Source organism: Pelecanus crispus, chromosome W (genome assembly GCF_030463565.1).
Source record: "Pelecanus crispus isolate bPelCri1 chromosome W, bPelCri1.pri, whole genome shotgun sequence".
Taxonomy (NCBI): domain Eukaryota; kingdom Metazoa; phylum Chordata; class Aves; order Pelecaniformes; family Pelecanidae; genus Pelecanus; species Pelecanus crispus.
In genome coordinates, this window is record NC_134675.1 from 11,834,914 (window position 1) to 11,850,001 (window position 15,088).

The 15,088-nt window shown below is 43.3% G+C and overlaps 1 protein-coding gene across 1 annotated transcript in view; it reads right to left on the reverse strand.

Annotated features, from left to right (window-relative positions):
- The window catches only part of LOC142596428 (ras GTPase-activating protein 1-like), a 31,931-nt gene extending 20,340 nt beyond the window's left edge, over nucleotides 1–11,591 (reverse strand). Inside the window, exons 1-2 of the mRNA XM_075725527.1 lie at nucleotides 11,584–11,591; nucleotides 2,859–3,008 (exon numbers count right to left, since the gene is read on the reverse strand). Coding sequence (XP_075581642.1) covers nucleotides 2,859–3,008; nucleotides 11,584–11,591 — 158 coding nt within the window. The remainder of the gene's footprint in view (nucleotides 1–2,858; nucleotides 3,009–11,583) is intronic.
- Between the last annotated feature and the right edge of the window lie 3,497 nt (nucleotides 11,592–15,088).

The window sequence follows — 15,088 nt, forward strand, 5'->3', positions numbered from 1 at the left end:
GAGAATGCTGTGGGAAACGGTGTCAAAGGCTTTACTAAAGTCCAGGTAAACAACATCCACAGCCTTTCCCTCATCCACTAAGTGGTTTGCCTTGTCATAGAAGGAGATCAGGTTAGTCAAGCAGGACCTGCCTTTCCTAAACCCATGCTGACTGGGCCTGATCGCCTGGTTGTCCTGTACGTGCCATGTGATGGCACTCAAGATGATCTGCTCCATGACCTCCCCCGTCACCGAGGTCAGACTGACAGGCCTCTAGTTCCCCAGATCCTCCTTCCAGCCCTTCTTGTAGATGGGCGTCACATTTGCTAACCTCCAGTCAACTGGAACCTCCCTGGTTAGCCAGGACTGCTGATAAATGATTGAAAGTGGCTTGGTGAGCACTTCCGCTAAAGGAGGAAGTCTTATGACATACCTGCACAAACTGAAGTCTAAGAATATATAGTGTCATTGATCAGTGAAGATAAAAATATGCAATAAAATACAAGAAACTGAGAGAAACTATTAGTCAACTAATCAAATTTCACTTAAAGAAAAAACATAACATCTAACATCATGTTACCTCTCTCTCCAGTTTCCAGAAGACAAGCTATCTTAAAGATATTTCAAAACAAATTACAGTACAAAAGGTTAAACATGTCTGACTCTACTAAGTTTTCTACTTAGCATTTGACTTCTTTACAAAGCTCATGAACAATTCAAAAACAAAAGGAAAAAACAAATTTATCTGCTGAGAAACTCAGATGAGTATGTTATTTATCTGTAGTTGGTTTCTTACACTTTTATTCTATTTTTCTTTAACGGGTCAGTATTCTGATACATTCCTGCTTTAAAAAAAAAAAATCTCTCTTCTCAGGTCAGTTGTTTATATTATTTCTCCCAAACAGGAGTGTAAAACGTATACTAAGATCAATCTTCAGAGATGAAATTTGAAGTTTTTAAGCATATAGCACTGCAAGGGGAGTCAGCAAATAATATAACTTTAAGGATCTAGACTAGATCTCTTGGCATATTTTCTACCAGATTCCTTATAAAATCCATGGTAAATTATTCAGAGTTTAGGCTTTTAAATGAAATTTAGTGTTTCACATTTTATTATTAAATCAAGCTCAAATGAAACCTTTCTTCAGAACACACAGGACTAATAAATACAAAGACTTCTGTAATCATGGAAAATTCTGAAGGACAAGATGAAAAGATAAAGATTTTCCTTCCCAATATTTTATATCGCTCAGCAACTCACCAAAAAACATACTACTACAGCCAAAAAGAATTTAGTTTTGATGGACTCATACACTATCTGTCAATCATATGCTGCATGAACATATGCCCATATCCAACTTGGCGGGGGGGGGGGGGGGGGGGGGTGTTTGGAGAACTTTCACCTAAAATATTAGTATTTTAGTCAAACAGAAATATGTAAGGAAAGTTTAATCCAAAAAATATCACTTTTAGGAAACAAAATATCAGTGAGATTGTTGAGCAATGGAAGTTTCACCCATTTTTGGAAGGCTGCAATTGGCAAAGAACAAGCTTTGGTGAAAGTGACACTTCCAGTCTGTGGGACCCAGTGGATGCATCCCTATATTTGGCTGAAATAATTTCAATACTGCCATTCTCGAGGCTGAAAAATGTTTGAGTGTAGCATCTGCCCTTCTAATAACAAAAACACATACGCTCTGCAGTCAACAAATGAAACCAAAAGCATGTCTGTTCTATGAAGAACAGTATCGGCAAACAAATTAGTTTCCTTTGAATAGTTATCTCTTCATGTATTCAATGGATCCAAGAAGGAAAGATTCTTTAAGATTTGAAAAGATTATAAGGATCCCTTTCTAAGAAAGTCTTTAATGGTTTCCCATTTTCTATCTGAGATGCCAGAAACAATTTTATGGTGGACATGAACCAACATTCAACACCTGATATTGGCTACAATAAGCAGAAGTTATTAAAAATAAGACTCTTAAAAACAGCACTTAAAAAGCAAGTATTAACATAATTTAATTTTCTGCTACTGCTACATAGTAACCAGTTCCCAAACAAGAATCAGTATAGCTGAGAAGCGTGAATTGTTAGCTCAGACAGCATGATGCAAACATGAGCATGCTCTTTGTTTGCTTTGCAGGTAAATTTGCTTTCTGTTTATTTCTTGTTATCTAGATAGCTGACAAAGGTTTTTTCTACTGCTGAAGATGCACTTGATATCCTATTTTGTGAAGATGAACATTACACTGCAGCACACTACTTGCTGACTAACATTCAAGCGCTTCCCAGAACATATCTCATTTACACTAAATGAGAATAAATTAATGTATATAACTTGCTAATGGTAAAATAATCCTGGTTACAATTTCAGATAAAGGGCTATTTGTATTTAGAACAACTAATTCTAACACATACTGAAAGCTGATTCCAGAAAATCCTCATATTATTAAATACATAGCCTCTTTGTTTCTCCTTATTTCTTTCTTATAAAGGAAGCACACAGATTTGCTACGACTTTGACATTCAAGTATGTCCTGTGAGCTGCAATAACTGAGGAATAGACTCAAAACAATCTCCTTCGATTGCTAATAAGAAGCCTGCATGTTACTGTAAATTTAGTCACAACAGCTTTAGACAAGCTTCTCTATTCTGATGATGTTGGTTTCCTCACATTTTCATTCTTTAGCCTGTAAAAGAATTTTTAAGTAGCATGGTTTAAAACAATTAAACTCTAGTAAAGAGCTATACCATACATGGATAAAAAGAAAAGTAAAAAATATTCAATTTATAATACAGTTGTTTTCTATGCTGTACTAAGTTCTAAACCCACAAATAAACAGGTTACACTGTTTTCAAAGAAAACATTTAATTCTCACCTAAAATGATTGACATTTGTTTTACTAAGGAATGAAAGCACAAATGAACCCGGTCTCCGATCACTCTCTCGAATAAGGTAACTTCCAGGTTTTCCCGCTTGCCAAAGACGTTCTTCTGCAATTGCTCTGTCCAGTTTTCCATGATACCACCTAAAAAACAATGTAACAATGGGTGTCCTTAGAATTTAAGGCTTCTGTTTATTTTCACAGAACAGACCTGTGAAACTAACGAAAGTTCTCAGTTAAAACTGATGCAATTCCAAACCTTTATTTCAAATAAAGTTATCAGATATTTACATGTGCAACCTCTCTCAAATTACTTATTTCCAATACACAGAATTTTTAAAACTTCACAGGTTCAGATAACCCATTTCCCCAAATAACTCAAACTGGAGGAAAGCACTCTGAACCACCCAAAGGGGACAAAGGCTCTCTATAACCAGCTTTTTTCTTTCCTCCCCAATTTGCTCATTTTCAGTAAACGAGCAGAACCAGAGGTAACTGATCTGACTCACTGTTTTATTTTAAGCCTACTCAGGCTTCAGTTCAGGCTATAACCTGAATTGAAGCAGTCACCAGACCATATTTCAGCCCCCCCCCCCCCCCCCCCCCCCCCCCAAAAAAAAAAAAAAAAAAGTCTTCCCCAAACCCAACACACAGCCTATTAAAAACAAATACAGATGCACAGCAACTCACAGACTGCAAAAGAACACTTCAGTTTAAGGCAAAGATTAGACTCATCATTCAAACATTCCTTACCCTTACCTCAATTTTCTTTTATTTACAAAACTCTAGTCAGACCTCTTTCTACCCCAAACAATCAAATGCGGGGGAAGCAGCAGTGGAGGGAGCAACTGAAGCAAAGCCAAGTGTTGTTCTCAAAACCTCTTAAAAAGGAAAACTTTTATATACAGCTACTGTTTTATACTATTTAAATTATCAACTATTTCAGACCATTCACCTATTGATTCTACCAGTTCACGCATGTCTTGCAAGAGTTGCAAAAAAAGCATTTTGGAAGAGATATGAGAAAGTGATCTTTTGGCTTAACATACACGAGAAAAAAAGAAAAATTACAAAAGTTTAGAGTAAAAATAAATAGATAAATAAATAAAAAGAACAGCTTAGCTGTTGATAAAAATCTTGCCAGAAACATTTTTTCTATGAAATGGAAGTGAAAGTTGGCTTTGAGAACTTCTATCAGAATGAAAGTCAAATAGACTATACAGATACAGATCACATATACCAGCAGAAGCAGTACCAGTGTAGATACTGTTTACATTGGCAAAGCTGCAGTCTTGTTCATATAGCTCTCTCCTTTGCTTCTCCTCATCCTAATTAAAACAAACAACTGTATAGCACTTGAGGCAATGTTAGAAAGATCATGTCTGTGGTGGGTTGACCCCAGCCAGCATCTAACCACCCACACAGCTGCTTGCTCACTCCCCCCAACCCCCAGCAGAACAGGGTAGGGAATAGGAAGAGCAAAAGCAAGAAAATTGGTGGGTTGAGATAAAGTTTAATAAGTGAAGAAGGAATAAAGGAATGGGGCTGGGGGAAACAGAAAACAAAACAACAGAAGCAATGCAAAGGCAAGCAATCACTACCTCCCACAAGCAGACCAACACCCAGCCAGTCTCTGAGCAATGGCTACCTTGGAAGACACACACACCCCTCCCTTTTTTTTTTTTTATTGCCGAGCATGACTTGATATGGTATGGAATATCCCTTTGGCAAATTTCAGTCAGCTGTCCTGCTCGTCACACACATGAACTAATTGGTTCTTACAATTCTCCCACAAGACAAGGAAATGGTATTAATTCCATTTTACTTACAGGGAGCTGAGGTATTCAGATTGAGTTCACAAGTGTCCATTAATATTACATCTCAAGTTTGAGATGCCTACACCTGTTTTTCCAAAGTACTTAGCAATATATATATATAGGTTTTTACATGTGAAAAACTCCTGCTTACTTCAATTGCATTTGGAAGCGTTCAGCATTTCTGCAAATCAAGCCTAGGTTCTATTTTGTACACCACAACCTGGATGCTCACTGAACCTCTCTACTGTAAAACAGACAAGACAGACAAAAAAAGGCTTTTTGTACTTCAGAACCTAGAGAAATAAGTTGTACTATACAATGAAAACAGCAGTTTTCGTAGCACTGATATTTGTTCCTTTAAAGCTTATTTTGGTAAACATGCATATGCAAATACACGCACATATTTGACTTAAATTGTAAGCACATAAGTTTTAACTATGAAATAGAATTTACCTAAGAATAATTGAATACAGGATTTTAAAGGACTTACTGATGTTAGTATTGGTTAGAAAAATTAAAAACTGATTGGGACACTGTCCCAGCAGCCAGCAACTAAGCACCACGCAGCCGCTCGCTCACTCCCCCTACCCCGGTGGGATGGGGGAGAGAATCGGAGGAGTAAGAGGGAGAAACACTCCTGGGTTGAGATAAGAACAGTTTAATAATTGAAATAAAGTAAGATAGTAATGATGATAATAACAATATAATAATGATAATAATAATAATATACAAAGCAAGTGATGCACAATGCAATTGCTCACCACCCGCCGACCGATACCCAGACAGTTCCCGAGCAGCAATCGCTGCTCCCCGGCCACCCCCCCCCAGTTTATATACTGAGCATGACGTCATGTGGTATGGAATAGCCCTTTGGGCAGTTTGGATCAACTATTCTGGCTGTGCCCCCTCCCAGCTTCTTGTGCACCTGGCAGAGCATGGGAAGCTGAAAAGTCCTTGACTAGCATAAGCAGTACTTAGCAACAACTAAAACATCAGTGTGTTATCAGCATTCTTCTCCTATTAAATCCAAAACACAGCACTATGCCAGCTACTAGGAAGAAAATTAACTCTATCCCAGCCGCAACCAGGACAGACACTGTTGATGCAGAGTCCTCAATGAATTGTTGAACATGCTAGCTTGCTAACACATGAATTCATGCTATTGGGATATGAGGAAACTGAAATTAGCACTAGCACCTTTCCACAATAAGTACTATGATAGATGAGATAATAGGAAAGAACAGAAATTATTCAGTTTGACTTATTGTCACAAGAAATCTTGCTTATAACTTCATATTCCTGACCTTTCAGCAACTGATACCATGCCACATAGCTAACGGAATTCACAGAAGAAATATTTTTTATTTTCTTTCACACAGGACTTCTGTTGCTTAATTACACTTATGTTTTTATATAATATACAAAAACATATTCCAATTCTAAATACTTTATCTTGATGCTTAACTATAAAATACTTGCAAAGCACACAAAACCCAAACGAAAGGGGAAACTGAAATTCAAACAATTATGGCATTCTGTTGTCGGCAAGTTTGACTAGCTCACAGGTCCTTCCACATGCCATGTTGAACAGACAGAGGAAAGAATTATTTTTTAAATAGAGACCCATGATTTCTCAGTTTTCTCTGATCTCACAGGACTATGTAATACAAAAGTTACATGATAAATTTCACATGCATCAGTACTTAGAAGCTGTCACATAACTTATCACTCAGGACGCATTTTTTTTCCTGAAGAGGTGCAAAATGTTGTCTTACCTAGAGTGTACTATTATATTAGTCTCATGAAAAGAATTAAAGCTTGGATAGGAGGGTATCAAAGTAAAAAAACTTACCTAGCTATTCATAAAAAGAAAGCTGCCCCTCCGGCCATGACTCTTATCAAATGTACTCATTCCAAACAGTAACTCACTACTACTAAGATTTATACCCTTCATCATTGCCAAGGACAAGATCCCTATAATTTCTAGTCACCTATTATTTTCTTGCCTAGTCCTAACTAGGAACACTTTTTCATTTCCAACATTAACTTTGCAAGTTTTAAGTGATGATAATTGTATTGGTTTTGGCTGGGATGGAGTTAATTTTCTTCACAGTAGCTTGTACGGGGCTATGTTTTGGATTTGTGCTGAAAACAGCATTGATAATGCAGGGATGGGTTTTGTTATTGCTGAACAGTGCTTACACAGCATCAAGGCCTTTTCTGCTCCTCACACCGCCCTGCCAGTGAGTAGGCTGGAGGTACACAAGAAGCCGGGAGGGGACACAGTTGGGACAGCTGACCCCAACTGGCCAAAGGGATATTCCATACCATATGACATCGTGCTCAGCAATAAATCTGGGGGGATGGAGGTTGGCAGGGGCTGCGGTTGCTCAGGGAGTAGGCTGGGCATCAGTCGGTGGTGAGCAATTGTTTTCTTTTGCATCACTTGTTTTTCTTGGGTTTGTTGGTGGGGTTTTTTTTTCCCCTCTCTCTGCTGTTTTTTCCCCTCCTTTTTTAAATTCTTAATCTGCCTTTATCTCAACCCATGAGTTTTCTCACTTTTACTCTTCCGATTCTCCCCCCACCCCACTGGGGGGTAGTGAGCAAGCGGCTGTGTGGTGCGTAGTTGCCGGCTGGGGTTAAACCACAACAATAATCCACTATTTTCACAATGCTTTGAGCAAATATAACTAAACAACGTTCTGAATCACACAGCTAGTGCCCTGACAATACAATAGCTATTATCAGATGCATCAAAAGAAAAAAAACATAAGTAGCCTTGCAACAGAAGGTTATGAAATGATCCAACTACAAGATGTCTTACTAATTATAGACCACAGTATTAGGTAGTTGTTTCCATGACCAGCTGTTTAACCATTGCTATAACTAACTTGTTACCTATATTGCAATTTTAATTTTTTTTTTTTTTTAATTCTGAGAATATCAATAATAGACTTCCATGCTTCACAAAGCAATCGGATGCTGTGCAAGGAAATATTTCCATCTGTCAGTTTAAGTCAAAAGCAGCATGTTCAAAACTCCAACCCTATGCATCACAACCTGAACTACAGTAAAGAAACAGGATGAAGACACAACTACAAAGTGATAAACAGTTTGGATTCTGAGCATTGTGGCATATACACAAGCAACATACAGCTGCATAAGGGACCATTCCTGACACTTCAGCCACTTCATGTAGTTGAGAGCCATAAGCCAGGTCATGAATTTCATGACATGAGTTGCACAGGGAGTTAGAGAGTTGTTCTCTCTAGCCTACAAACAAGAGCTCCTTAGTTTTCCTCTGTTCCGCTGAAGAAGCTAGGTACCAGAAAACTAGTCACACAGGTCTCATTAGGCCCAGCTAACAGACCTTCTACTGTGAGCAGGAATGTTATTACACGGCAGCCCTTTAGCAAGCTCATGGGACAATCACAGGACACTTAGCAGCCCCCAACATTGAAGCACTACAAGGTTCATGAAAGACAGGCTGTTCACAAAGAGATAGCAGACAGTGAATTTACCATCTGGAAGGAGGCAGTTGCTACCATGTTGCTGTGGTTTAAGTCGGTAAGCAGCTAAACACTACACAGACATTTGCTCACTCCCCCCCTCCCCGGTGGGATGGGGGAGAGAATGGGGGGGGGGAAATAAAATTCGTGGGTTGAGATAAAGACAGTTTAATAGGAGAGAAAAGGAAGGGAAATTATTATTATTATTAATATACAAAATAAGTGATGCACAATGCAATTGCTTACCACCTGCCGACCGATACCCAGACAGTTCCCAAGCAGCGATCCCTGCCCCCCGGCCAACTCCCCCCAGTTTATATACTGAGCATGATGTCATATGGTATGGAATAGCCCTTTGGCCGGTTTGGGTCAGCTGTCCTGGCTATGCTCCCTCCCAGCCTCTTGTGCACCTGGCAGAGCCTGGGAAGCTGAAAAGTCCTTGACTAGCATAAGCAGTACTTAGCAACAACTAAAACATCAGTGTGTTATCAACATTATTCTCATACGAAATCCAAAACACAGCACTATGCCTGCTACTAGGAAGAAAATTAACTCTGTCCCAGCCAAAACCAGGACAGTATCCACCCCTTATTCTCTACCATCTACGTCATGCCCAGGTCCTACCCTTTCCAATACATTCCAATTAATCACCACCACTTTCTCTGTCTTTTGATGTATACACACAGATATCATTCCCTTAGTCTATGGGCCATCCCTCTAAAATGTCCACTGAGTTCATTCAGTCCATGACTTTGGGCTCGATTTGTCATAATAGTCTTTCAGGGCAGGAGAGATGGTGCGTAGTGTTGGATTGTTGCATCCTGAAGCCAGTTCTGGTTCCATCACCGCTGCGGTTCTATCATTGCTGCACTTTGCTCGGTTTCATCAAAGTTCATTCTTCATTAGTCTGGGCAATTCTTACTGTAATACCATTATGGTTGCTATATGCCATATCAAAAGAGATGGCACAGAGTATTATATAGCAATTAACATCATACCATTCAGTTCATTGGCTATTTTCACCCAAAATCAAATCCCCTTGAGGTACACATTGGACCTCCCCATCCTTTCGCATCAGCCCACCAAGTGCACCCAGGTCCTTGAGCAAAAGCAATCCCACGAATGGGTTTGCCTTTGCCAGAGGGGGAAGTAACCCAGACTGTCTTCCCCAGCATGTTTTTTACGTGCACTACAGGAACTTTATGCCCCTCTACAGTATGTAAGAGTTTTGATTGGGCAGGGGCAGCTCGATTGGCAGACCCCCTAGTGTTGACTAACCTAATTTAGCCTTCGCTAAATGTGTATCCCAATGTTTGAACATCCCACCACCCATTGCTCTCAGGGTAGTCTTTAACAGTCCATTGTATCGTTCGATTTTCCCAGAGGCTGATGCATGATAGGGAATGTGATATACCCATTCAATGCCATGCTCTTTGGCCCAGGTGTCTATGAGGTTGTTTCGGAAATGAGTCCCGTTGTCTGAATCAATTCTTTCTGGGGTGTCATGTCACCATAAGACTTGCTTTTCAAGGCCCAGGATAGTGTTCCGGGCGGCGGCATGGGCCACAGAATATGTTTCCAGCCATCCGGTGGTTCACCATGGTGAGCATGTGGCGTTTGCCTTGGCGTGTTCGTGGGAGTGTGATATAATCAATCTGCCAGGCCTCTGTGAGAGACTGAAAGAGTTAACGTCTCAAACATTGTGGTGGGGCAAGTTAAGGTCTACACAGAGGCAAGTTAAGGTCTCCATAGCGATAAGCAATAAATTGGAGTCTGCATAGCACCACAGGTGAGGTGAGAAGGAGCCAGGAGGCCTACTGGAGGATGTGCAGTTCCGCTGGAGGTCACGCGGAGTTCATTTGAGGAAGGGGCTCACGACCACCACCCCCACACACACAGTGGCGCCTGCGCAGAAGATGAAGAACATTCTGGAACAAGCCTCAAGGGGGGCGAGACTAGAGGCGGGGACTGGCCTATAAAAGACACAACTCCGAGGAGCCACGTGTGCACCCCCACCATTGGAGGACTCCACGCTGCTGCTGCTGCTCCGGACCTGCCTCCCCCACCTGCTGCCGGCGGCCCTGCACTCCAAGAGCGGCACGCCCACCACCGGACGACTGCCAAGTTTACCATCGACATCGCGGGATCCAAGGGCAGTGATCTCTCTCTCTCTCTCTCCTTTCTTCCTTTTCCTTTCCTCTTATAAGTACTTGAAATAGAACCCACGTTGCCTACCGTTGCGCTGCGCTTTCCTGGTTCGGGTTGCCTACCATTATGCTTTCCAAGTTCAGGTTGGTGTTTACCATCGATAAAGTGGTTAATCAATCGCTTGGTGTTGGTTCACCTTAATTTAGCCCAAGGGAAACACAGAACCTCCACGATCCTCTCTGGGCAGCCCAGTTTGTGTCGTGACAGCCCCCCCATATTTATATTTCAGCCATCGCCCACCATACCAGAGAGGCTTGAACCCCTTGGCTTGCTTGACTGCAGCGCATGTTTCACATTCACGAATAACCTGTGCAATACTGTCCATGGTTAAGTCCACCCCTCGATCATGAGCCCATCTATATGTTGCATCCCTTCCTTGATGGCCTGAGGCATCATGGGCCCACCAAGCTATAAATAATTCACCCTGATGTTGCCAGTCCAGATCCACCTGAGCCACTTCAATCTTAGCGGCCTGATCCACCTGCTGGTCATTTTCCTGTTCTTCAGTGGCCCAACTCTTGGGTACGTGAGCATCTACGTGATGTACTTTTACAACCAGGTTCTCTGCCCGGGCAGCAATATCTTGCCACAATGCAGCAGCCCGGATGGGTTCGCCTCTGCGCTGCCAGTTGCTCTGCTTCCATTGCTGCAACCACCCCCACAGGGCATTTGCCACCATCCATGAGTCGATATAGAGATAAAGGAATGGCCACTTTTCTCTTTCAGCAATATCTAAAGCCAGCTGGATGGCTTTCACCTCTGCAAACTGACTCGACTCCCCTTCTCCTTCAGCACTTTCTGCCACTTGTCCTATAGGACTCCATACAGCAGCTTTCCACCTCCGATGCTTTCCCACAAGACGACAGGACCCATCAGTGAACAGGGCATATTGCTTCTCATTTTCTGGCAATTTATTATACAGTGGGGCTTCCTCAGCACGTGTCACCTCCTCCTCTGGTGATATTCCAGAATTTTTGCCTTCTGGCCAGTCCATGATCACTTCCAAGATTCCTGGGCGACTGGGGTTTCCTATTTGAGCCCGTTGAGTGATCAGCGCAACCCACTTACTCCACGTAGCATCAGTTGCATGATGTGTAGAGGGGACCCTCCCTTTGAACATCCAGCCCAGCACGGGCAGTCCGGGAGCTGGGCTTCAGTACCAACCACTTCTGAAGCAGCTCGAACCCCTTCATATGATGCCAGTATCTCTTTCTCAGTTGGAGGATAGCAGGCTTTGGATCCTCTGTATCCCCGACGCCAAAACCCTAGGGGTCGACCTCGAGTCTCCCCCGGTGCTTTCTGCCAGAAACTCCAGGTAGGGCCCTTCTCCCCGGCTGCGGTGTAGAGCACATTTTTTATATCCTGCCCTGTCCGGATTGGCCCAAGGGCTACTGCATGAACTATCTCCCTTTTAATTTGTTCAAAGGCTTGTCGTTGCTCAGGGCCCCATTTGAAATCATTCTTCTTCCGGGTCACTTGGTAGAGAGGCCTTACGATCTGGCTGTAATTTGGAATATGCATTCTCCAAAAACCCACAACGCCTAAGAAAGCTTGTGCTTCCTTTCTGCTGGTTGGTGGGGACATAGCTGTTATTTTGTTGATCACATCCATTGGGATCTGACGACGTCCATCTTGCCATTTTATTCCTAAAAATTGGATCTCCTGTGCAGGTCCCTTGACCTTACTTTGTTTTATGGCAAAACCGGCCTTCAGAAGGATTTGGACTATTTTCTTTCCCTTCTCAAACACTTCTTCTGCTGTATTGCCCCACACGATGATGTCATCAATGTACTGCAGATGTTCTGGAGCTTCACCCTGTTCCAGTGCCGTCCGGATCAGTCCATGGCAAATGGTGGGGCTGTGCTTCCACCCCTGGGGCAGTCGGTTCCAGGTGTACTGAACATCCCTCCAAGGGAAAGCAAACTGGGGCCTGCACTCTGCTGCCAAAGGGATGGAGAAAAACGCATTAGCGATATCGATTGGGGCAGGGGATTGAGTGCGCACTCACTAAGTTTGCAGATGACACCAAGTTGGGTGGGAGTGTCGATCTGCTCGAGGGTAGGATGGCCCTGCAGAGGGACCTGGACAGGCGGGACCGATGGGCCGAGGCCAACTGTATGAGGTTTAACAAGGCCAAGTGCCGGGTCCCGCACTTGGGTCACAACAACCCCATGCAACGTTACAGGCTTGGGGAAGAGTGGCTGGAAAGCTGCCTGGCCGAAAAGGACCTGGGGGTGCTGGTTGACAGCCGGCTGAACATGAGCCAGCAGTGTGCCCAGGTGGCCAAGAAGGCCAACAGCACCCTGGCTTGTATCAGGAATAGTGTGGCCAGCAGGAGCAGGGAGGTGATTGTGCCCCTGTACTCGGCGCTGGTGAGGCCGCACCTGGAATACTGTGTCCAGTTTTGGGCCCCTCAGTACAAGAAAGACATTGAGGTGCTGGAGCGTGTCCAGAGAAGGGCAACGAAGCTGGTGAAGGGTCTGGAGCACAGGCCTTATGGGGAGCGGCTGAGGGAACTGGGGCTGTTTAGCCTGGAGAAGAGGAGGCTGAGGGGAGACCTTATCGCTCTCTACAACTACCTGAAAGGAGGTTGTAGTCAGGTGGGTGTTGGTCTCTTCTCCCAAGTAGTTAGCGATAGGACGAGAGGAAATGGGCTCAAGCTGTGCCAGGGGAGGTTTAGATTGGATATTAGGAAAAATTTCCTCACGGAAATGGTAGTCAAGCATTGGAACAGGCTGCCCAGAGAGGTGGTGGAGTCACCATCCCTGGAAGTGTTCAAAAAACGGGTAGACGTGGCACTTTGAGACATGGTTTAGTAAGCATGGCGGTGTTGGGTTGACGGTTGGACTGATGATCTTAGAGGTCCTTTCAAAACTTAATGATTCCTACTTTTACTTTCATTATAAATGATCCAGCCACCAAGCCAGGAGGCGTGGGGTTGCTACTCTGCCCTTAATTGGTTTAGTGGTGGACTTGGCAATGTTAGGTTAATGGTTGGACTGGATGATCTTAAAGGTCTTTTCCAACCTAAACGATTCTGTGACTCTATGCTACCACTTGGCTGCCTCTGACTCCAGTTCGTATTGAAGTTTAGCATGTCCAGCATGGCAGCACCCAGTGGCGGCGTGACTTCATTCAGGCCACAGCAGTCTACTGTTAGTCTCCACTCCCCATTAGACTCTCGCACTGGCCATATGGGACCGTTAAAGGGTGAGCGAGTCTTGCTGATCACTCCCTGGCTCTCCAGTCGACGAATCAGGTTATGGATGGGAATCAGGGAGTCTCGGTTGGTGCAATATTGCCACCGGTGCACTGTTGTGGAAGCGATCGGCACCTGTTGTTCTTCAACCCTCAGCAACCCCGTAATAGAAGGGTCCTCTGAGAGACCAGGCAAGGTGGACAGCTGTTTAATTTCCTCCGTCTCCAAGGCAGCTATACCAAAAGCCCACCGGTACCCTTTTGGGTCCTTGAAATACCCTCTCCTGAGGTAGTCTATGCCAAGGATGCACGGAGCGTCTGGGCCAGTCACAATGGGGTGCTTTTGCCACTCATTCCCAGTTAGGCTCACTTCTGCCTCCAATACAGTTAGCTGTTGGGATCCCCCTGTCACTCCAGACATACAGATGGGTTCTGCCCCTGCATAGCTTGATGGCATTAGGGTACCCTGTGCACGTGTGTCCCCTAGAGCCTTCTACTCCTGTGGGTCTGATGTGCCAGGCCATCGAATCCACACAGTCCAGTAAACCCAGTTGTCCCTTTCCTCCACCTGGCTGGAGGCAGGGGCCCCTCTAGTCCTGGTCACAGTATTCGTTGTTCACTTCTTGTAAATGTGAATCACAAGTCCCTTGATTAAGATCGGAAGTAAAATTAGCCCTCCTACTCTGTCTGGGGAACTGCTCACTGGAAACCGGAGCTGCAGTTTTCCTGGAAGAACCCCCTTGTGTGATTGTTTCTCCTTGCAACTCACGTACCCGTGCCTCTAGGGCCGAGGTAGATTTCCCATCCCACTTCCTCATGTCCTCTCCGTCGTCATGCAGGCAAAACCACAGGGTGCCCCGTGCTGTGTATCCTCTATATCCTCTCTCTTGAGTAGAGGGATACTTACTCCTAATGGCAAAATCCAAAAGAAGAGTGGAGAACTTCTAGGAGACATGGTCAAAGCTCCCTACCTATAAATTCACAATCACCACCTTCATACCTTTCACAACATTACAGAATCTTATTATCATTTCCTGAGGCTATGCGAGTTCTATCCCCATTAGGAGCAGAGATATGATTACCTTGAACCAGGAAAAATCCTCAATTTCAAGTGGCATACAGAAATCTCAAGAACAGTTTCATGAAGACAGGAGAAAGCAACCAAGATATCCTGTATTCTCACTTGTTTCTTTTTTATTCTGCTTTCCATCCCTGATAATAAATAGCTGAAGGGTTGATGTTCGTATTTCACTGTTCAAGTTTCATATTAGCCTTTCTAGTTTCTCTCAGCCTAAAATGTTAACTGCATTCTTAGCATCATCTTTTTTTTATCCAAACTATGCCTTTTTTCACCTTGTCCCATCTTTGTTAGATTTATGCAGATATCATGCAAGGTTACATTATTTCCTTTGTGCGCATTATTCATAAAGATTAAATTAAGGTAAGTTTCACTCATAGTTTATTAAATTCACTGCCTTCCTCTGTCTTGTTA